We start from the raw sequence: 24767 nt of genomic DNA on the forward strand, positions 1-24767 counted from the left end.
TTTAAATATCTAAAGACATTTATTTCCCATAAAATTAAGATTAAAATACATTATATTACATTGTTGAGAAAAATACAGAGGTAGCCACGGCAGGCACAGCTGAGGGTCCATTTAATTCTGCACCATCAAACAGATCTAACCGTAGAAATGCTGCATGTATAACTGTACTTTATTACTGTAGGTTTCAGAGTCAGCAGTTATCTCAGCTCAGTCCAATATTGAAAAAACACAACTTTTCAGTTAAGTTGGTTATAAAGAGCAATTTCCTTAACTTTCTCTGCAGAGTGACTGATGGAATTCATGTCTACTTGCTCTGTGCAGGAATGCTTTGGTGAAAAGCCCAGTGGTCCTAGTTGTAAACAGTCTCAGTAAAAGCAATTAAATGAATCAACTTTTGTCAGTGAAAATGACAAGTAATACAGGTCAATACTAACGGAATAGGTGTTTTCTCTTTTCTTACTACAGACACCAAGTATAAACAATTATAAGGCCGGATGCAAATATGCATATCTAATTCACTGTCAAGTTTAAGATTTACGTTTGGCTTTGGCTTCCGCAAGCCACTCACTGAAACACTTCTCCATGGCCCTCCTGCTGGCCCAGCTGCCATTGTTGACTGTCGGGATGATCTTAAGAGGTTGAAGCCACTGGACGAACCGCTTCATCTCCAGGAAGCTGCTGTGTTCACTGTACGGGATTCCTGTCAAGAGAATCGAATGGTATTTTGTTGTTGCTGACTTAAGCCACCACCCGTGATTGCTATTAAAACAAAATAAAAAAAATATGTCAACAATAGCAACTCTGAAAAGAGACGCTCAGCTGTGGCCACAAAGGAGTTATTTGAAGTTTAGATAATAAAACGAAATTGCAATGCACCTTATTTGTGCATTTAAATAGTTCAATAGTTGCATATTAAGAAAAATCTACATATGACAAGATAAAGTGCATAAGTTACGACATCTTATTTAAATTTTTATTTGCTACTCAGTGATTCTTGAATCAACTTGTTATGCTTTCGACACAGGAAATGTATCACTTGATCCATCACAAACTGATCAATGATCAGCTGTAGTTGGAAATTTGTCATCACAATATCCTTTTGGAAAGACATGAGAAACTTTCGAGAACTTTCCTGAAACTGAAGTATGTTGTGACTTTTAAAAGAGGTTCGAGTTAAATCATTCAGAAGTATCTTTCCTTCAAGTTTCAAAGACAAAATTGAAAATCTTTTGCCATCAACTTCATATGTCCAGTCTATAAAGAAAAAAGTTTCAGCTGCCTGCAGGTGAAATGATCTCTAACATTGTAAATAAACTGCTATAAACTGACCCCAAACTAACATTTGGACAAATGAAGACCCACATTTGGCTATGATAACTACATTTTAGCTCTAGGAGGTCAGATGGTAACAGAGCTATGACAAATCCGAGGCTACACATCACTATCATAATCCTGATGACCTGCCAATGTAGTTCAGCTCTCCAGCACACAGGACCATCTCAAGCCTAGGTTGCATTGATCTCAATCTCAATTCATGAATAAACAGAAGTCCCTTAGGGAAGGGAGCCAGGAATGGCTCAGCATTAGGCCACAGGGATCCTTCAGACAGTTCAATTATCCAACAGCTCGACTGCTTGGGCAACCATCTCCCTAATACTGCCATTATGGTCAATCAACTCCAATAAACACAGATTGCATGCTTTAAGGCAAAAAAACTGGTCAAGGAGCCAAGATGTCTGATGCATGTCCACAAAAGATAGAGATAACGAAGTAAGAAGTTATGAGGCAAAGCTAGACTGACTATCACTTGGGACAAGGATTACTGCAGGAAGCTGCTACTTCTCATTTGGCCTTAATTCCACCCCCTTCACAGATTTGTGGGATCTGCTGCCTGAAAGTAGGCCCGGTCACGTGTACCATCATCAGCCATCCCACATGCAGAGAACAATATTAAAGCAACAGCAGCAGCAGCATATGGCTGGGAATAGAAAAGGAGGAACGCAATGCTGAGCAAGCAGGAGAGTGTGCAAACTGGCATGCACCAGAGCAACTCTAAATGCTGAGGAGGAAGAGGAAAATGTGAGTGTGTCAGTCGAAACTTAAAGCTGATGGCTGTAGAGTACTGCCCAGATGGCTAATGTTGATGGAGCTATTCAGTAAATGTGAACAGGGGAGGACAGGAGGAACAATCAGGTTAAATCAATAACAGTAAATCAAGGCATAGCCTGCTTAAGTACGGAGTTACTTACTACTGAACAATGTCAATAACTGGAGATACTGCCTAAATGGCAGAAGAGGTAAAATGTCAGTCTTACACAACCCAGATAAAGCCATATATTGAATGCTAGGCATGCAACATGAAGTGCTGCTGCCTGTGCCAGTCCATAGATACAGCCTTGTGTGCCTAGATAAAAGAGCCATGAACCCTCAAGATGCCACAATCTAACATGAACTATAGAAGGCATCAAGTTGACCTTTAGTCCTACACCAAAGCTCTCATCTTACAATGATGATGCAATGCACTGATGCAATTTTGTATTGAAAGTTTTGCACATGTATTTTGCGTATAGCTGAACTTAGTAGTTTGCCATATATATCACATCTCCTGTCTAGGGACTACAGATGCCTGGACAGGAGACTGAAAGAGCTGAATTTAAAAGCACTGAAATGGTTTTATGCCCCTCCCAGAAAGGTTATTTTCTATTCACTGTGGTTAGCAGACAGATAAGTCAAATATGTATTTTCAAGGAGGGATAGCAGATGAAAATCAGACATGCCCAGTACAATAAAGATTTAAACTACTTCATGAGCTGCAACCAATTTGCCAAGCCCATCAAAAATTCACCTTTTTAAAAATTACCCAAAACAAAAGCTTTCATCTTTGAATTTTTCCTCATCCTCGAATGAGAGAGGAAAGTGTCTTCAGTGGAAGTGGGCAGTCCCTTCAATGGTATGCAAGGTGCATCCTCCGGTTTGGCAACTTGGCTCAACCAGGGCCACAGGGCCTAGCTGGTCCCATGTGTAAGAAAATAAACAAATACAGTGAAACCTGAACTAGCATTAAGAGAAGCCAAGTCTTGTTACTCTCTTTAGACAGTGGATGCTAATCAGCCCTCTGGCCTTGCACTAACATGTTGCCATAGCAGATCTAACCTCATATGATGGCAGTATCTTACTGGTGTTCTTCTACTGCAAGCCCTCGAAAGTTTGGGAGGTTTGTGTCAACCGAAAGTCACACAAACACATTATATGAAAGAATGAGTTGACTGTTGTTGTGGAGCCTAAAGTCGTTCAGTGTGTAATAAGCCCAAAAGAAAGAAAGAAAAAAAAAGTCTAAAATTAACCTCCATCTTGGACGGTGCCATCAGGGTGCAGGCTTCTTGCCACAATAGCTCTTGTCTGAGCCAAACAGGGAGGTGCTGAACGGTGCCTGCCTGCCTCTGTGAACTGCTTTATCCTGTTTATTTGTTGTGATTCTCTGGACTGCCCTGTACATCAGCCTTGCATGGCACAGTTTTAATCTGCAGTGATGCACATGATCTACACTTTGAACTTGTTTACTCTTCTTTTTGCAATATTACATAATACCTCCATCTGTAAAAGCCAAACATATGAATGCACTTTGGCAATAACACAATGCTTATGTGCCATTTAAAATACTCAAGTATCTGCTCCAGCAACATGTATCCTATGCCCACAACATTCTCCTCATTCTTGACCTGAGTAACCTCAAGGCGAACTTGAAGAGTGCCATGGTTTGTTCTTTTGTTCTCACTCTCACCCTTCCTCTCTTTGCCAAAAGAGGGAGCCACAGACTCAGCATTACAGCGTGGCAAACATTCACGCTTTGGCACGGGAACGATGTTTATTTCCTCTACAGAGAAAAGCGGAAAAAAAAAAAATTACGCCACTGGTCTAAACACTGCCAACCCAGTGAGAAAGCCTTCAATTGCTGCAGAGTGGTGGCTATGAGGTTATTGCTGCAGCGCCAATTCACATTCCACAGAGCATACAACTAATGAAAACACTGCTGGCCATTCTCTCCTTTCATTCAGTCTCATCTTTTCAAGCCTTACCAGACTACTGAATGAATAAATTCACCTCACAAAGAAACAAAAATTACAACATAACCTACCGTGTTTTTTATTCTCTGCCAAATAGGTGTTCTAACTATGAGTCTAACCTCATTTAGTCTACTGTAAAGGCAGCAAAAAACTATTACCCCATACCATAAATGGAGATGTTGCCACTTGTCTGAGGCTGAATGTCTTCCACAGATTCCAGCTGCTGGCTGAAGGTCCAGCCAGTGGGCTTGAAGGCCACCAGCTGCTCATACTGTCCAGAGAACCTGTGCAGGTGAGCTTGCAGTTTCTGAAGACAAGAGGGAGGTGAAAAAAGGAATGGAGTAAGTTGCCGTTTCAGAATTGAATTCAAACAGAACACTTAAACCAAAACCAAGAAGGCACTTATAATCCACAGCTTAGATGTACACCATTTGAGCAACCTTTGAGCTCAAAAGGGTCATCAATAGGTGACTAGAAACACTGTAAACATCATCCTCAAACATCTAAAGCCTTCAACTAAACCCAAGTTCTAGTTTCATTGTTTCATTTGTGTTTTCACCAGCCAGTAAATTAGCAGTTTCACATTTTTACAAAATTTCGAGCTGATTAAAAACACTTATTAAAAACATCTAAAAATTTAGCATGACAGTAACAAATCTGTCCATGAATAATAATTTTATGAATACATTTCAAGTTGTGTATCCTATTTAGAGTGGATCTGCTAAAAGTGTCCAAGCACTTTTTGTCCAACAGTCTCAATTATGGTTCCTTAAAACAAATTTTTCTCCACAGTCAGCTGTTCTGTGCCTAATAATGCATTTGCTTGTACTTTGCCAGCACTAGGACGTATCTGCAGTAATACAGATGGCTGTTTTAAAAGCTCTAGTCCTTTCAGGGCGACGCTGTGCTTGGTCATCATAATTAGCATTTGCTAACTGTGTAAACCGCTGTCCTTGATACTTGCATATGCATAGACTATAAGCAGAATAGGATATTGCCGTTTATGCACACCAAAAATAACCTGATCGGTCACACAGTCATTCCATTTGAGAAATAAAATGATTTTGGTAAAACGTTTAAAAACAAAGTGAGGCAAAATTATTGTATATCAGCTGAAAATTGTAGATAAAGGTATTAGCCAATTTGCACAAATGTCATTATCTGCCTGGACAGAACCTGCTTCACTTTGCAAAATACTCCTTGGTGGTCCAGAGAGCCACAATAATAAACGTTCCTTTCAAATAAGTTAATGGGAGAGTGAATGGCTGCACCTACATTAAAGCTGAGCTGCATCATGGGCAGAACATGGACCTGGGCTGCCTTCCAGTCAGTGGTTATAAGTTGTCTGATTGTCTCGGACTCCAAACAGCACATGGTGTTGTATTTGTCCCGTGAGAGGCACACTTTGGATCCCAGCAACTCTGCCAATGCTACAAGTGAAGCAGACAAAGGGAAGAATAACAGAGTTGGCTTTAGCAGCGTTCAACTTAAAACCGAAAATTGCAGTAGGGCACCCCCTGCTGCAAAATTTACATTTATTTCACTTCTTGATAAACTCACATTTCACCATGACCAATGTCTGTGATGGAGACTGTAAAGTTTATAATCACTGTGAACTTTGCTGAAGCCTTACTTTTCCACTGTCAAGTGAAGCACTGCAACTTTTTTTTTTTTTTTTTTTAAATGTATCTACAATTCATGAATCCAAATAAACTCTGAATTGGACTTCTAAGAACTACAAGCCAACAATGTGCACTGAAATAACACTGCTCTTTGTTATTGCTACTGAATACTATCTTTGCTGAGTACATCATGTTCTGTAGAGGCCAAATGAGAGCAAGGAGAAATAAATCTGTTAAACTGTTGAACCATATCCCCAAAAACAAACTCATACTTGAATGCACTTTATTGGATACGCTGGACACCACTTTAATTCGCTATCCTTCACTTACTGTAGGAGCACAAACAGATGAATAAATAGAGAAAACAGAGGTTGTGGTAACCAAAATGGCCCATTCAGTTAATTTAGCTGCAGTTTTTCCATAAACAGACATAATTATGGAGTGTTTTCCTGCAGTGATGCGGTGAAGACCACTATTAATTTGGAGAATCATATGCATCAAAACTGTAGATAAGACATGCACCGAGTGACTCTTCTCTCAAATTGAATAATCCAAATATTCTAAACATCACTCCCATTTCAATAAACGTATAAATGTAACCCACTCTTAGAAGAGTCCAATGCAACAGCAGCGAAGGTCGCACAGTGGTACGAGGTTATCAAACAACCCACTCATCTCTTACTGGGCCCACACAAAAACCCGCCATCAATTTGTGTAACACCGTCTGTGCTGAGCTGCAACACAATAACAAATTTCTATAAATATGTAGCCAAAGAAATTACTTTTTAAATAATAATTATTAATAAAAATTAACTGTATTATTAACATACCTAAATACCAGACTGAAGCTGAATTATCCACAAACTATATCACACTCCCTCCTCTAAATTAATCGTCAACATAATTTCAGTTGACCCGAGTTAGGCTGGGCAATATCAATATTATCAATATCATCATACAAGACTAGATGTTGTGTGCGGTTTGGATATAGTAATATCGTGATATGTCTTGTCTTGTCCTGGTTTTAAACACTGCATTATAGTAAAGGAATACAATTTTCAGAACTAAATGGACTGTTCTAGTTGTTCTGTTATTTGTCTCTACCTATTGTGTCATCATATCCCTATTGCCAAAGACAGCTTATCAAAAACATCCTTGTGTAAACATTTTATAAAAGCACAAATAGCCATCCATACATTATTGTCACAATATCGATAGAGGTATTTGGTCAAAAACATTTGTGGTCCTGAAGTTTGGTCATATGGCCCAGCCCTAACACAAGTATGCACTGAATTAACTTCGATGATAAATGGGAGAAAAGTTAATTTCCTCTGGCTGGAAGTATTCCCACTACTTTGGCTTTGTCAAGGAAAAAGCTAACATTTGTTTCCATGATCATTTGTGTTTCACAGAACCAGACCGGTGAGGCAATTGACTTTCCCGGGACATAAGGACACAATAATCAATTTTTAGGTTAACAGAAAAGCAATACTGAGTAGCGCGTTAAATTACTGCTCTCAAGAGTACTAATGCTTTGTTAAATAACAATCCTAACAATGCCTGTACTCTACATCACTGTGCACTTCTTTCACACAGGAAATTAGGAGATGATGTTTTCTCTGCTTTTGCTGCACTCTCAAAAAGAATATACTCTACAAAAGTCCTAATTCTATGAGCATAACGTTTTCATTGATGCCTATGATGTGAGGCTGGAGCCCAGCATGGTCAAAGGCATACATCCTTTAAACAACCTTCAGGTTAGACCACAACAGGATGACAGGATAATTATGTCTTTATAATAATTCATGATTTTGAACCTGCTTGGACTGTGCCCTCTAGTAGCAGAGAAATACTTGGTACTGAACGAAGGCAAATTATGTAGCAATGAAAGAACTTTTTTTGTCCACACACTCACCTAAAAAGACCTTCTCTTTCCCCACAGAGTAGGAGCCACATACCACCAGGGTCCGTGGTTTGAGCGTCACTAGTTCAAAGGTTGTGTTGGCTGCAAAGGTGATGACCTCTTGCTGACTGGGGAACGTGTACTCAGGGCTGCAATAGCTAGAGGGATGAGAGTGGACATTTAGACATGCAGGCTTTTGTGTGTACATGCATTTCCTAAGGGGTTATTGCATGAGGCATGCAGTGTGCATGCTTTTATTAAGGACTGTGTTTCACTGAAGCTGAGTAAATCATCAGCGAGTGAAAAGTCTTCTTGAAAACAAAATGTACGCATTTTACCCTGGATCATCCCGATCACAGCATGTGTATAAGAAATGTTCATTTAGTGAGAGAGGATAGACGGGTACTAACGTGGTGTCCAGGTAGAGCGTCTGTACCCTGCAGCTGAGCAACTCAGGGTAGCTTTCCATTGAGGGATCAGCTCTGAAATCTCCTGTATGGAGGACCGTCTGTCCATCAGGCAGGAAGAACAGCAGCATGGCAGCTCCTGGACAACTACAACACAGCAGACAGCCAAGGGAAACAGGGGGTGAGGTGGAGAGAGGCCAAAAAGGTCACTGGAAGATCTTCAACTGAATTAACTAATCTAGTTAATTGATCTAAGGCACAAATTTCACTAATACACAAGAACTGAAGAAACTATTCTTTGCGCAATAAATGTTACAGTGGGCATCCTTCACCATTAAAATTACATATTTTCAAAAGAACCTATTATGCAAGATTTTCTTAACTAAGATCTGCAACTGATTTTTTTTCATGGTTCCCAAGGTGCTACAAATCGGGTAAATATTTTAGCAGGCAATGTACACTAAATTAATGCTGGGTTGAAAGCAAGAAAAAAATTCTGAGCCTGAGAGGTTGTATGTTGTTTACAATTAAGTAAATTATGAATCTATAACGGCGTATGCAAATCTCAGGTGTGGTGCCTGAAAATTGCATGCCCTGATTAATGACCTTCACAATTAAACTAAGTAAACAAATGAAGAACAAAAATGCTCTGATCTAGGTCCAAAACTGGATGCTGCTATTGTTATCCTAGAAAGCATCGCAGGTAGGTGGCTCACTGGTTGGCGTCCAGCAGGATGACCCTGACTCCTTCCACAGTGACTGGGGTGTTCATGGGCAGGATGTGGACATACTGCTCCGCCACCTTCAGTTTGCTCTTCACCAGATTCCCTGTGATCTGAACAACAAAGGCAGCTGTCAGTGAACTAATCTCTCTATGGTCCCCTCATGTTGATTTAGCAGCCTCTAAAGCTAGAAAAATCCAAGGACAGCAGAAGAAAAAGTGGCAATTTGGCAGACTGAAAATAGGCATTAGAGTACACACAGTATAATTACATCAATCATCATTTCTGTCAGCTAAGTAACATAAGCCATTTTTCACTGCAGCAGGAGCTATCTCTAGAACTAATATTTAATTCACATTTTGTAAGTAAGAAACCAGAATGAATGAAATAATTTTATCAAATTTCATCACTCAGTAAGACTTCTGATCTCTTTCCTCAGTGATTCTGATCTTCAAACTTCTCAGGGCTATGGCCCTCTTAGTGCTTCAGTCGATATTTTATGACCCACCAAATACACAAAAGCCCACTAGAGTCCTCATAACTATTTTTAGCTCTGACCTGCACACACAAGATTCACTCCACTTTCGTTAGGCAATGACCCATTTGATAAGAGAAGTTGTCAGGCTTGCTTTCACAAATTAATTTTATTCTGGTTACTGTCCAACAGCCTCACATCATGACTAACTGAGAACATGCATCTTCAGATTTTACTCATGATTATCACTGTTTGAATAAAAAGAATTTGGATATAAACATATTTTACCAACTGAAGCAAATTAATTTTCCTGCATATATTTCAGTGTATACAAATTCTTAAAAATTCAACCAGACCCTGTACCAACAGATCCATAGGTAAACTGGCATTCATACATGTCAAGCAAGTGCCAGGCAATTGTCATCATTCTGAGTAAATGTATTATAGTGAAATAAAAGAATGAAGTGTTTCTTTTATGCACTCTGTGGAGGAAGACAGCAGTGTGGAAGTATTTTAAATGCTTTTTACAGTCATTGGATGCACTTAACAGGATTTCTGAAGAAAAACGTTTTGCCTTAAAAAAGGTGCACCTTCAAAGAAGTGAAAATCTTTTCCATAATATTAGGCATCTTCAAGCACTGAAAAGCTTTTAGAGGGGACACTATTTTTTGATAAGTACATAAAACTGGGGATGCATCTGCACTGAGAGAACCTTCCTTATTTTACTGAAGTATGAAGACCCAGGCTGTAAAAAAGAAAAAAAAAAAAAAAAAAAAAACTTTGCTCTGAATACAATCAGCAGCATCATGTCACACAAGATTTAGAGCTGAAACTGTAACTCAGCTGTAACCCTTGATTTTAAGGCTTGTTGGTAACACTTCTAAGTCTTGTGATGCATCCTGCTGCAGTTTCACTAATTCAGTTCTCAATTTCACTAACAAGATGATGCAACAAGTTTAGCTCACATGAGCTTGCATCGAGCAATTAACATATTAAATAAATCTGAATCTAAGTAGTGGAAAATACTGTGATGTAGGTCAGTATATGACCAGCCAAGGGGGACAACAAGGCAAAATTTTAACCGCAAGCCATACTCATACACGTGGACTTTGGATGAAATAGAAAACACACTGGAAAACGCTCATATTTCGAATAGCCAGGATATGACACTTACTTTGTTACAGTAGATGGGCAAGGTAGAGTTTTTTTTCAACCCTCCATAGTGGTCCGAATGGAAATGGGTTAGGAAGTAGGCAGAGATGCCTTCAATTTCTCCATAACGGAAGGCGTCTACAGTGAACTTGGTTCCTAAATATAATTTAACAATGCAATATAGTTTAGATTACAACAGACTCTTAGGAATATAATTGTGTATTCTCAGTAGTAAGATTGGTTTCCAACACAGTCACTCACTGACCTGGAATCTTTTTGTAAAATGGACAGCGTGGTTCTTCTGGTTCTCCATCTGTTTTCCCTCTGTTCCACCTTCTTCTTCTCCATGGTCTGGTCCCACCTCTCCCTCCTTCTCCCTGAGCACCGACAGCATCACTGACATCTGGAGTCTCTTTGTCATTTGAGGTATCTGTGGTTCTCTCAGCCCTTGGTTTCCTCTGCCTGTCTCCCCTCTGTCTTCTGTGTCGCACACTCTCACCAGGTGTAGGTCCAGCGGTGGAGCTGAGTTCACTCGGTCCACTCTCAGCCTCTTGAACTTTCTCTTTGAGGGGCTTCAGCCCAAAAAACACTCCAATATCCGTCTGCTTGAGACAGGAGGCCTGACCTGCCTTGCTCTGGCCCTTGCGAGGGGCCATGGTTGAAGATGTCTGGATAACAGTTTGAGCTGAAGGCACTTGATGAGGAAGTTCTGGGGACTGCTGTGACTGAGCACTGCTGTCAGTTAAGTTGCTGCAGTGCAAATTGTTTGAACTCAAAAGGGTTTCTCGCAGGCGTTCTAAAACTATGCTCTGTGGAGACTTAAAGTTAGCCTTACAGGGACTGTTAGCACTGGTATAGTTATCATGTGTGTCTTTTTCACTTGTGGATGTGTTTTCAGCAGCTGCAGGGGTATCTAGCTGATTACAAGGAGCTAATGAGGTAACGGAGCCCAGCTGGGTGTCGGAGAAAGCTGAAGTATTTTGTTCCTTCAATTGCACATTGTTGGGTTCAAGGTGATCAATAAAGTCACTGAAGAGCTCATCTTCACTTGAGAAACCATCACTGAATAGTGTTAATGAGTCTTCATCCTTATTTTCAAAAGCCTCAGAGGAATGACAAGCTTTACTAAGAGCAATATCATTGACCTCAATGTCTGCAGGGAACTCAGAGAGAGGGGAATACGATATTAAGTCATCACTGTAAGGAGAATGCTCGGTTTTGACAAAACCTCCTTCAGAGGCTTGGTCTTCACGGTCTGCTTTTACAGGAGTTGATGGCAGCTCTGTTTTACTTTCCTGGGAAGAACTGATAGACTTCTGTCCTTTAGCAGAGGACAACCAGCCTTTCTTTTTCTTAAAATCCTCAGGGCCAGGGGAGCGCAGCAACATAAGCCCATTTGTCAGTTTAGCAGGAGGCGTACCACTGTGATTATCGACAGGGGAGGCACTAGGATTGGACAAAGCAGAGAGACTGACAGCACTGTCCTGTGAACTCTCTAATACGGAGCTATCCGCCTCAGTGTTGATCAGTTCTGTGAGACAACCGAGGCTGGTCTCTGCCTGCTGGGACAGACTGAGGAGGACAATGTCACTGGTGGCTCGGCCGTGGGCCAGTAGTGTGTGGTTGTATCTCCTGTAGTGGTTTGGAATAGTGGAGGAGCACCGGACACCATCAGGGCATTCTGCATCAACAGGTGATGACAAAACGTATGAGCAGAGTGCATTAAAATGATTATTCAAGTGCCTCTGGATACTGTTTCTAAGAAAGCAGCTTGACATGGAAGATAGAGACATTCAAGAACTGAGAGGCACCTGATTATTTTTGAGAGAATCATATAGCATAAACAGTTACATATCATGCATTGTTTATGTTCTTGCACATTTAACTACAAGTTTATAGGCGCATACGAGAAGACTACTGGCTGACAAACAAAGACTAAGATAATTTAGCTGGATAAAGGTCTCAAAACTGAAATATTGCTCCTATTAAAAATACGAAACTAGTACATCATGAGTGGGTTTTGAGATGAAAAATGCATGGATGCAAGTACCTTTATTTGTGTCCCTGGGGGTGTCAAGACATTCAGCAACATGCCATCTTTGAGACTGTACCACCAAAATGGAGAATGGCATCTGACAGATGGGACAGAAGCCTCCACAGGATGATCCCTCTGCTGCATGGTCAGGGCTGGACACACCACTGGGTGGCTGTGAGGGTAAAGTCTGTGCCTCTGACGTCCCATGCTCCTCTTTATTGATGTTGCCACAGAAGTCTCCAGTTGCAGCTGCTTTCCCAGGCCTCCCTCTCCTGACCGAAAGAGAGGTGTCCTTCTTGGGGGCTGTTTTTTTGGACGTGCATCTTTTCTTAGCCGCGGAAGACAGTGCTCCCTCGGTCTTCTTTTTCTTCTGAAGCGGTTTATAATCCCATATATCATTTTCAGAGTCTTTCTGTGACATTTGGAGCACAAGATGGTACACTGCCAAAAAGGCTTGGTACACAGGAGCGATGTTTCCTAACGCTGTTCAATAACATCCCGAGTCGACAGTACTGTTACAGAAGCCTGGCGACTATAAATACCGTTACATTGTATGACTATTGTAATATTAATGTCGCCGAGAATTTTTTTTCCGAAACGAATCACAACACGTAAGTTTTTCATAAAAAGGTGAAACGTTACAGCTAAAAACGTTAGCAAAGAGCACACACTTACCGCCACTTCTGCAATGAATGTATCAGTTAGCAAAGACGGATAAGAAAACAGAAAAGCACTTTCCAAATATTACGCAACATGAAATGGCTTATTAATCGTTATGTGGGGAAATACGTACTCCCATAAAATATCCCCACACATAACACAGTTATTATACCGTAATTGAAACGCATTAGACACAGCAAGCGGTGAATAATAATCTTTTCTTGTCGAAAATGCCGGTGACAATTTGTGCTGCTAACTCTACCTAGCAGGTTGGTTGTTGTGGGAAAGATGGCGTCCCGGTGCAGCCTTTCTGCCTTATTTCCTATCCAAAATCCGCTGGATTACGCTCTAGATGACGCTGCGACACAGCAAGAGAAAGAAAATCTTGTCTACCAGTATTTGAAAAAACTAGAGGAAGGCGAGGATCTGAAGATACCGGATTTCCCACCAGGTCAGAGCATTTTACAGCAGTGTGTGGCTCAGCAGTTGCTGTTTCATTTGAGTTGATAGCTAACACAGCGTGATCCCAGAGGCTCAGGACTGATGAGGTTTGATGATGAAAAATCAGTCCTCGGGTAGGCATGTTTGCACATTGTCCTGTATTAGGGCTAGGTGCCATAGTGACTCATAATGTGCCTCCCTTAGCTCCCAATATGGAGGCTGGTTTTAGCCCTGAAATCCCAAGACACACTTTGGGGAATGTGTGCAAAGTTAAGACAAACACTTCTCTTGTATCATAAGACTCTCTCTAAAATTGTCCTCTGTTTTCCAAAATCGAGTTGGGGTACGCACAGTCTAGTACAGTACATTATATATGCCAAAAAATGTAATTAATTTGGGTTAGTTTTCACTTTATGCTAGCTAGACTTGGCTGGAATTTATGTTGCGTTCATGTCACCTGGGAAAAGCCTGTAGATACGAGCTTTTTTTTTTTTTTTTTTTTTTTTTTTTTTTTTTGGGGTTCTTGCAAAGTCACCAATAAGGAAACCCCTTTAGTTAAGTCGGGGATGACACATCGAGGGCAAACACAACTGGAATTAAAAACTGAATATCAACAGTTTTCATCACATAAATCAGTTTGTGAAATTCTCTTTTTAAGCATAGCCTCTTGCAGGAATATTTTTTGCTCTTGACAGTGCAGACATGATCTCAACTCACAAAGTGCAGGTGTGTTCAGTGTGAAAGGGGTGATCCGGAACACCCGCTGTTTCCAGAAACTTCAGTCATGTCATTGGATTGTTTGTCTCATATGAGTTTTAATGCCATGGACATTTGAAACGCGCTGCTCTGAACGGCTACGCAATGTTATTTGCATGCAGCATGAATACAGCATTAGGCCCAGTTCCTATTGTTTTCACCTTCATATTGCAGTGACGGGCACTGTAAATCGTGTACCTGCACTAAGGATAATTAATGAGGCTATAACGTCATGTTCCACTGGATGGTTTTTGCTGCAGGTCTGGAATGGCTGAACACAGAAAAGCCTCTGTCTTTGACCAAGGAGCTAGCTGGGAAAGTGGTGCTGCTGGACTTCTTTACTTACTGCTGCATCAACTGCATGCACATCCTACCTGACCTGCACCAACTGGAGAAGAGGCACTCTGTTGAAGGTATGCACACACCTTGCTGTGGTTGTCAGTGTGAGTATCTCAACCCTAATGAGGTTGTGGGATTAAATATAGAGATGTTTTAACAGTGCAATGTCTGAGGATTTCATTAAAAAAACATGAAAAATACTCTCTGTTTCTGCATAAATCAAGACTGACGACATGATTCCAGGAAAAAAAAGAGAACCTTTGATGACATGGTTTACTATTCTGCCGGAGTAGCCCTTTCATTCCTCCTTTGTCTGTTCCTCTCTTCTGGGTGTTATATCCTCTGCACGTGGAATCAGCTCTCATTTCCACTGGCACTCACTTTCTATTATGGGATAATTACTTTTTCTCTTCCTCCATACCAACTGTTTTTCCTTTGACCCAGTATAACCTCAAAAAGCTCACTAGCTACCATCTGGGTATAAATAGCTTGATATGGTCTCACCCAAGGTATGTGTGATACACTATGCAGCATGTAAAGGTAATCCATTCATTTTTGCTTGTGTGGCATAAAGCCCAAGAACCACAGCTGGACGTCACTTAAGATATTTGCTTTCCTTGATCTTGGAGAATACAGAGACACAGCGATCATCTGACGTATCGCCTCTGAAATTTTGCAAGCATTGTCCAAACTAACTTGATGAATCAGGTGTTTTGAGGTCTTCTGCAATTAAGTGGAAGCAAAATGCATGTCAGTGAATTAATGAGTCATTAAGACCATGATGAATGATTTGAAACTTTCTGTGATTTATTCTTAGTCTTGTTCTAAGTGAACATGTCGATTTGAGATGAGGTTGCAAGGTGCGCTTGTAAGCTTGTTTTACCAGGCCGGTCATGGCCATTTTATGTTTGGCTTCGGATCATTTGGTTGTAAATATTTCTCCCATCCAGTTTTACATTTTATCTAAATGATTTTGAGAATATAGCCTAAGCAGCAAAAATGCAGTAGGGTTCCAATTATATTTTCAAGTTTGAACTTCAAGCCGAACTCTTCATCAAACATATCCTTTGTCTTAGGGTTATGGTCTTTGCTAAGTGGACACTTGAACTCGTATGAACGTGTAAAGAGTTCACTAGGGCAGAGAAACTGTATTGCATCAAGCTTGTCTGTCTCCCTCAGTTCTAAGAGCATAAAGCCTCCTATCTCAACTGTGAAGAGACAGTAGCTAAAAATACATGTAGGCAACACTGTCAATGAGTTGAGGGCCCATAATCGCGCCCTGCTGTACTCCGCAGTAGGGGGGCTTATAATAGGCTGTCCACGTGATGCGTAATCATTTCTAGCCCTTCAAGAGATCATCTGAGGAAACTGAGACGCAAGAACTTCAGTTGCATGCCAGGCAGCACTTTGGGTGCCCCCCTGTCCCACCCCAAGTACTGAGTCACACACTACCACCAAACATTATCATATTGGCCTTATCTTTGGCACAGCAATGGGTACATTCTGTTTGCTGCTCTGGCCAATGAGGTGTGGGAGCCATGTCCAGTCATTCCCACAGTCCAACCCCCCCATCGTCCCCACAATCTGTGCTGTTGCTACGCTGGTTGGCCCAGGCCATGGGTGACGGCATAGGCTACAGATTGTGATAAGGGTTTGGAGCTGTTTTTTCCTCATTCAAGGCTGGCTCACTGATGTGAGATAATGTAAAGGAAGTGTCCAGTAGGCTCCATTTATGGATGACGGGATACTGTTGCATGCTGGAATCTCGCCTGAACTGGCCTGTGGCATTATGCGACAACAAAAGTAAATAAATAAATAAAATAGCAACAGTGTGCGTATGTAGACAGTCTGGCCTGAAACTGTGTTTTGCTACGAATTCTGTGTTGTGTTTGTGGATGATGATGATGATGATGATGATGATGAATGAGATGAGGACAACTTCTGCCTTGCCAGCCATTCTCTCAAAGGCTGTGTAAAACACAATGATATCAGTGCAGCAACTTCACGTCTGAAAAGAAACCATCCCCGAGCTCTACCAGCTGCGCCTGAGATCAGTAAACTCACATGTTACACAAAAGTGCTGTACACAATAAAAAATACATATACACATTGAAGTGAAATTATGACAACAAAGAACGGGGTTTGTGACCTGTGCAAAGTAAGATTTGTGCCTCAGCTTAGCCATTTTACCAGTTTTAATGCGCTATTTACAGGAGCAGTGTAGTCTCACTCCTCCTCAGCAGCCTAAAGCCGACTGAGGAGATCAGAGCAAATCCACAGGAAGTGGCATTGCTAATATGTCAAAGGTCACACAGCCAAAATACAGTTATCAAAATAAAAGCTCCCCAAGAGAAGTATAAATAGAAGCAGGTATATACATGGAAAAACTGTAAAACCTGGGCAGAACTGGGTGATGGATTATTGGTGAAATATAAAGCTTACACTAATACATTGGTTACTTATACACATTAAAGATATAAGATGGCTCATTTTATTTTAGTGTTTTGCACTAAAACTAAAATATGGTTAGTGTTCAGCAAGCTTTATTCAATGGTTTCCTCATCCTGTATATCCTCTATTGATTTGCCTTACTTGCAGCCACAAAATTAGTTTTTTTTTTTTTTTTTTTAAACACTGTAGTTAAAGGATAGGTTGGCTGAATTTTTTTTTTTTTTTAGATCAAAGTTCATTAAAACATTGCCTTGCATCATTTAAAAGCATCCAGAGCACAACTTCGCCAAGTGTTTTAGTATTAAGGAACTCAACCAATGCTCTGCTCTTGAAAAGGAGACATATCATGGTTTTTGAGGGCTAATTGCACCATTGGCCTCCAGCGAAGCCCAGTGAGCAGGTGGAGCACAGTGGTGAGTTGCTGAATACTAAAGCAATGGGTGACTCTGTATAATGGCACACAGCGTTTTAAAATGTCTGGGCTACAAAAACAGCAAATCTACCCTTTAATGTGTGGCAGTTCCATCCTGTGCCTCTGTTCTTCCTTCCACTGGCATGACCCCCATGTTGTCACATTCAGCTAACTCTGGGTTATGAATATGCAGGTCATTATTTGGAATTTGAATGTATTAATTTTAATATTCCCTATATACAGTACATTGTGTTCCATCCTTTGCATCTATCAACTGTTGGGCTTTATGCCTGAGTAATGAAATCAGTAACTGCAGTGGTTTTGTGGTCCAGTACAGCTCCTCCAGCTGAGACAGTGCAATCAAAACATTTTTATTAACACTTCATAAAAGGATATTATCTGTCGATGCAAAGACTGAATGTGTTTGAATTGAGGGCACTTGATTTGCTGATCAGGGAAACAGGAAGGAAACTTAAGATATTATCAGCTGTTAAAGTCAGTTCCTTACAAGAACCTTAGCACCACAAAATGCTACTTCAAAGGGTCTGTTCAGAAGAGCGCCTGGGTCCAAACAGTCTCAAGCATGCATTCATCGGCCTTGTTTAAAGTCATACATTATGATTATGATCAGTCGGTCTCATTGTCCACTTTAAATAAGCCTACTGTTAACAGTGCTCATGTACTCTCTTTGATGACTCCTGAAAAAAAGCACTGAGACAAATGTTTACAACCTGTAGGCACAAAAACATTTCCAGGAATACCTCACAGAAGGGCCTTCGTGATGCTTGAAGGTTGCAGATATAACTGAATCAACTATCTCTTCCTTTTTCCCTGCCCTGTCCTCTCTGGCCCCCTTTGTGTGTGTTGTGTGTTGGGGTCTTTGTGTCCTGGCGGTGTTGCCAGCACCATGAGAGGTTCTTACTGAACAAGCCTTGGGCAAACATCTCGATTTAGAGAAAGTTCACGGAAAGAAAATATTACAAGGCATTCATTAAATATAAAGAGATAATCATGAACATATTTTTTTAACCACTGGTATGACTCCATTGTATAACAGTGATACCATCCTTTAGGTGATGAGGTTTACCTGAATGAAGGAGAAGATCTTGATGGTTCCTTGCATCGACTCTGTCCCATTTAAATCACCTAACCATTCGTCACTGTGCAGAACTCCCTCTATAGTCTCCCAGTTGCTCAGAGTTTGGTAAAATATTAAAGATACTGCCAATTCATAGTCTGGTTACAATCCTGACCGTCTGGAGCCAAGTAGTTTGAAGCAAAATGAGATTTTCAGCATACATAATTCAAACTGCTTATGTTTCCCTGTTCTTTTTTTGTCTCTCTGTCTATTAAATCTCTCTCTCAGATGGACTGGTAGTTGTGGGTGTGCACTCTGCTAAGTTCCCCAATGAAAAAGTAAGTGCCTTTCATTCTCCATGATATCCACTTATAGATAAGCTGATTCAGTGGTGCATTTTGCACTTGTGACAAAAGCTGCAGCTCCTGCAATTTGGATGTGGCACTTTGCCAGATTGTAATTTCAATAATATTTCAATTAATTGTTCAGCCCTATAAGAAAGATACACAATCAGAAAATGTAAACCTTTTTTTTCTGGTCTCTTTCTTTCTTCAAAAAGCTGCATATCAGTGAGGCATAATAGCTAGTGGAGGGACACTCTCTGCTCTAGTTGCTGCTTATGATGAAAATTAAAAACCTTATACACACAGCACTGTCCTGCGTAAAGAGTGGTTATCACAAACAATGAAAATGAATCTATATCTCAGCATTCAAACATATTGTTGCCTTTTTCTTCATTTTGTGTTAGTTAGTCATGGTTATAGCATGATGACCAACCCGACTGCAGCTATACAAGGTTTTGTCCAGACCAGTGCTGAAATTCATCCACACTTTCACCGCTCTTTACTTAGTGGTCTGTTTTCGTCATCAACCCCTCCACAGGTCCTGGAGAATGTCCGCAGCGCTGTGCTCCGCTACGACATCTGCCACCCAGTGGTGAACGACAGCGAGGCGCGCCTCTGGCACGAGCTGGAGGTGTCCTGCTGGCCCACGCTGGTCCTGCTGGGCCCACGTGGCAACCTGCTCTTTTCCCTTGTGGGTGAAGGCCACCGTGACCGGCTGATGCTTTTTGCTGACACCGCCCTCCGCTACTACAGGGAGCAGGGCCTGCTGACGACACACACAGTGGACACCAAGCTGTACCGAGACTCCCTGCCACCCACCATCCTGTCTTTCCCTGGTAAAGTGGCTGTTGATGACAGCAATAAAAGACTGGCCATAGCAGACACAGGGCATCATCGAATTCTGGTGGTGTCCTCTACTGGGCAGATGCTGCACATTGTGGGAGGTAAGAGCTTGGATATGGGCTATAGGCATATTCTGTAGGGTTGGATCTGAGTAGCCTGAGAAATCCCTTTGAAACTGATAAACAAAAAGTGGAAAATAGAGTTCCTGACAAGACAACAAGTCCAAAATATAGAATTATTTGAGATGGAAGCAATTATATAATGCAAAAAGACAAGCATTATCTCACATCCTTCAAATGCACACCTTTTACAGAGTTATAAGCTTTTCAGACAAAAATAACAAAGCTAAATATCCATTTTTATCGAAAATAGACAATTTTCAAGGCCCATCACATCTAAGCCTGTGTTGGTCTGGAAAAAAAAAAAAAAAACATCTTAGCACTGCGCTCATTTTGTTCCTCTGATGTCGTGCTGAGGTTCATTTGGTGGCATGCAGACAGGTGGCCAGGTAATCACTTCACTCCACACATCACATACTCACACAACTGAAAGCGCTGGGCCACTGGGGACTAGAGTCTACAAAGTCTGCTTTTTACTGGCCTACATTAAACGATTTTGATTGGATCTGTGACGTGACTGAAATTTTACGCAGGAATTGGAATCCTTTGTGGATCAGCGACAAGAAACACAAGATCAAGCTGCTGTGTGTGTGAGGTTGACGTTGCCTGTCTCGAAAGAATGTAGAAAATCAGTCTCTCAAAGTTATGTGTGCACTATTTGTGGTCAATATTAGCTGTTGAACTTTCTCAGGTTTGTATTTGTAATCAGCGTTCATCTATTTGCATAAGTATATTTATAACTGCCTCCTGTAATAGAGCTATTCTAACTGTGTCTACCAGAGGCCCCATTAATCACCAAAAAGCTAACATATAAGGATACTGCATGTTTAATATATAGTGAATAACATTAACATGGAGGAAAAAAATAATTTACATCATGTATACCAGATGTGCAATGCAGTATATTTGCATAAACAGGTACACTGAAGGTCATGCGTACAGAAAATAAAGGCAGTGCAAACTGGAAGTAAAGCATTGTGATGTGTGTGTGGTATCTTGGTAATGTTGATAATATTCTGGATGCTGTCACAGGGCCAGAGAGCGGCAGACAAGACGGCAGCCTGTCAGAAGCTTCCTTCTCCTCTCCTCAAGGAGTGGCCATTAAAGGGGACACGGTTTATGTTGCCGACACAGAAAACCACCTGATCCGGAAGGTAGCACCCCTCAAATGTTATCATTTTCACCTTCATTTTATTTCTCTCGCTTTCTGTTTATCTGTGTGTTTGCCTCTTTTTCTGTCTGTCAGGTTGATCTGCTGAAAGGACAAGTCAGCACTCTAGCCGGAGTCGGAGCTCAAGGCACAGACAAAGAGGGCGGGGCCATGGGACCCCAGCAGCCAATCAGCTCTCCTTGGGATGTGTCACTTGGTACTGCCGGTGAGTCTCAAAGGGATTGTTTGTATGTTGCATAATAAGTGCAGTGCATGTATATATGAAAATCCTATTTTTGAACAAAACAAAATAGACAGAAACTTCCAAGCTTGTTTTGATGATCCAATGCCATCCGCTTTCTTCAAAACAGGCTCTAATTGAATTGCAGCCCCTGTCCAGCACTTAATTTTTCCAACATGCTCTGCAAGCTAATCATCAATTTACTGCACAAAGTGGGATTAACTACTCATTAGCATCTTTTCCTCTGTTTTCCAAGCAACATTGTTGAACTTAGGATGAATACAATTGGCATTAGAGCACAAATCACATATTTTTTAGTTATTGCCCATTTTTCAGAGGGGCTCAGAAATTTGACCGGGCAGACGAGGTGACTCGAGGACTATTTATAGCTGATGGTTTTAATTTGTGGCAGATCCTCAAAAATCCCCTTTTTGTCATGCCTCATCTCCGTCTCTCATTTGGGGGCCGAAATCAACACTAATGAGTTGAAACTATCGGCGAGTCACAAACTAACGTCCTTTGACAAAGTTTCATAGCCTCGGCAAATCATCTTAGATGTGCACTTCAAAACCAGAGACAGACACTCTCCTATCTTCTTCTCAAAGCTCAGTCCCTCTTAATGCTTTGCTTTTTATTATTTCACGCGTGGTATTTAAAGCCCCTTTATTGTTAATCTTTTTTTTTTTTTTTTTTAAGTATTTGTCACAATGTGCCGGTATCTAGTATATCAAATTAAGAAGCGTTTATAATCATTTCTGTTTGAAACACTTAGCCCTTGTATCACAGAATATTATGGCTGTTGGGTCAAGTTTAGTAGTGTTAAGTAGTGTGCTGCTGACAACACTGGCTCTGTTGTTGTCAGTATCCTCCGGTTCTCCTTCGTGAGCTGCTGATGCAGTTTTCCATGCACGTGTGTATGTCGTCGCACGCCTATCATATCTCTGATTATGCTGTCCGCTCTTCTTTTCCTCAGCTGAACTTAGGAAGTAATCGCAGTAGTTATTTAGCTCTCTTGCTGCATGTGGTGACAGTGCCACTTGTGCTGCCTACAACATCAGGCTCCAGTGAATGAGATCATTCATCTTGATGCGTAAATACAAGGTGTGGGCTGTGAGATTACAGATGGAAAAAATGACAAGAGGAGGCAGGGAATATCAGTGTGTATAGCATCAACCAGACAGCAGCATTTAAGTATATTTGCTGTAGGATAGCCTTCTCTCTCTCTGTCTCTCTCTCTCTCTCTCTCTCTCGATTTATCTCTTTTACCTTGTACCTCTCTTCTGAAATGGACACAGGCTTGAGTCCAGTGCTTTCAATAGACCTGATCCTTGATAAGTGCCATTAATGCACTATTATTAGACACAAGCAAAAACCACTGACTCCTCACACACACACACACACATACCGTTCAAGCGTTATGCTGTAACTTGCTCAGCAGAATTCCCTTAGAATTTCCTTGTTGATACAAAAACAGGTACCTTAACTTCAAAGTAATGTGTATTCTTGGCCTGAATTTGGAGGAATGTGGAAGAACATATTTGTTTTTATCACAGTGCACAATGGAGCCTCCGGCCAGTACCAGCCAGGCACAACGTCCAAGCTTAAAATGTTCCAAATACATAGCAGGGAACTTAACACCCAAGTTAACGCGTCAGTGATGGTGACTCATCCGATCTCCTTCCATGGCAGCGAAACAAAAACAAGACATCACATAGCTCGCAATCAGACCCACTAGCTACCATTTTACTATCGCAGTTTTACAGGTAGTGATAGTCAGCCACTAGAAAAAGGTGAAATAGTTGTGGCCGTCAAGTCAAATTTATTTCTACTGCATGTTAAAAACAACAAAAGTATACTCTGTATGGTGAAGAGGTTCAGTTTCATGCGAAATGTTCCTAAGTCTATTAAAAGAGCACGATGTTGCAGTTAACTAATTTCACATTACAAAAGTGTTTACATTTTGGAGTTTCTTATGTAACTGTGGGTGCTCAGAGATGATTGCTTTGTTTAATTGATGTAATTGTGCCAGCCAACCAACCACTAGTAAACCACTGAGGTGGTCTTGGTTCGCTTCCACTTTTACCTCCTGTTATGATTTGCAGTTTTTCCACATGAAAGGAATCAGTGAATAGCTGTTTTGTAGTCACTTTCACATGCAAGAAAATGACAGCAGGATTTTCCATTCCCCCAAGGAAATCTCCCATTCATCCGAAAGGGCTTTTTTTTTTTTTTTTTTTTTATAGCTCAGTATTAGCAACACTTCTGAATGAATCTGAGGGGTGACATGTAGACTGTTAAAAACACTGACATGACACTAACAAAGCAATATTTCCTGGTGTTTGGTGTGTTATTGTGTGATTGTGCGTGCATTTGAATGTGGAGGTGGTGTTGAGGACAACGTGCTGTGGATAGCCATGGCAGGGACTCACCAGGTCTGGGCTTTGTTCCTAGAAGACGGGAAGCTTCCCAAAGGAAGGTGAGAGACTAGTGCATCACCACCATGGCCACTTGGCCACTGCCACTCCACATAGTAATACTCCCACTAATACTGCTGCCTTTTGCAACTAAGGACATGCCTGTTATTCCATTTTAACAGCCTAGAGTTAATTTAGCATACTCCTGCACATATCTTCCATTTTGCGACATAAACAGTGAGTCCAAAGCCGGCTTGTGCGTGCGATGGGCAGGCAGTGGCAGCGAGGAAAACCGAAACAACGCCTACCCACACAAGGCAGGCTTCGCCCAGCCCTCGGGCCTGGCCTCGGCCCCAGAGGAGCCCTGGGGCTGCCTGTTTGTGGCGGACAGTGAAAGCAGCACCATCCGCACGCTGTCGCTGAAGGACGGAGCTGTGAAGCTGCTGGTCGGCGGAGAGCGGGACCCACTGGTAGGCTTGCATCTCTCCGGATGGATGAATGGAGGCATGAATGGGACGCATGGAGGGAGGGATAGAGGGGCTGGAAGGGAGGAAAGGAAGGCAGATGGTTGGATGCTTTTTTCTTTCTCCGCCATCAGCTCCTCCTTAGCCTTTCATCTATTCTACATAGATACCATCTTTGAAATCTGTCAGCAATCTGTTCTCCCTACCAGTAGGACAGGATTTGCAAGATGAATTTCGTTCTTTGTCCATTTTCATGCTTCTGGAAAAGGATGGCCTGCAGGAAATCTTTCCTCAGTCCTGGACATTTTACATTTGTAGGTCACTTTATTGTTACAAGCACAATTCCACCAGTGAGGCTGAGATGAAAAGTGATGATCCTGAATTGCTTGTCCAGTCGTATTAAGAGACAATGCAGTGACTTGCTGCAATGATTGAAAAGAAGGCTGAGGAGGTTGAGGTTGCAAATCCGACCGATTTGCACAGTCTCTCCCAAAGTGGATTTGTAAAGTGGATAACCTGTCATGATAACACCTCTAGCATGATAATGTGTCCTGTGCCGGGCTCAGTCACCTTATCTAAGCATCACACATAAGACTTGAATAACTCCTGGACAGTCACAGGGTCACGGGGCCTTCTCTCTGTAGACTGAGGATTCAAGTAGACAATAGATAGCTA

At 41.4% G+C, this 24767-nt stretch overlaps 2 protein-coding genes across 3 annotated transcripts in view; one reads left to right on the top strand and one right to left on the bottom strand.

Moving 5' to 3' along the window:
- On the bottom strand, positions 1 to 12816 carry dclre1a (DNA cross-link repair 1A (PSO2 homolog, S. cerevisiae)). The gene is made up of 9 exons (XM_030077673.1): positions 12396 to 12816; positions 10611 to 12026; positions 10368 to 10501; positions 8713 to 8831; positions 8000 to 8143; positions 7602 to 7747; positions 5340 to 5494; positions 4230 to 4371; positions 1 to 700 (listed from the first exon to the last, which is right to left on the bottom strand). The coding sequence occupies exons 1-9, from the start codon at positions 12799 to 12801 to the stop codon at positions 528 to 530; spliced, it is 2835 nt and encodes a 944-aa protein (XP_029933533.1). The 5' UTR covers positions 12802 to 12816; the 3' UTR covers positions 1 to 527.
- Positions 11972 to 24767, top strand: part of nhlrc2 (NHL repeat containing 2) — a 20985-nt gene continuing 8189 nt past the window's right edge. The window contains exons 1-9 of one of the 2 annotated variants that reach the window (XM_030077674.1): positions 12014 to 12038; positions 13307 to 13491; positions 14498 to 14650; positions 18806 to 18855; positions 19400 to 19805; positions 20856 to 20977; positions 21070 to 21199; positions 23597 to 23690; positions 23867 to 24098. In XM_030077674.1, the coding sequence (XP_029933534.1) occupies positions 13329 to 13491; positions 14498 to 14650; positions 18806 to 18855; positions 19400 to 19805; positions 20856 to 20977; positions 21070 to 21199; positions 23597 to 23690; positions 23867 to 24098 (1350 nt within the window). In that variant the 5' untranslated portion in view covers positions 12014 to 12038; positions 13307 to 13328. Of the gene's footprint in view, positions 12039 to 13306; positions 13492 to 14497; positions 14651 to 18805; positions 18856 to 19399; positions 19806 to 20855; positions 20978 to 21069; positions 21200 to 23596; positions 23691 to 23866; positions 24099 to 24767 lie in introns of both variants that reach the window. The other variant, XM_030077675.1, reaches the window with a different exon arrangement.

Source organism: Myripristis murdjan, chromosome 19, assembly GCF_902150065.1.
Source record: "Myripristis murdjan chromosome 19, fMyrMur1.1, whole genome shotgun sequence".
In the NCBI taxonomy this organism is placed as follows: Eukaryota; Metazoa; Chordata; class Actinopteri; order Holocentriformes; family Holocentridae; genus Myripristis; species Myripristis murdjan.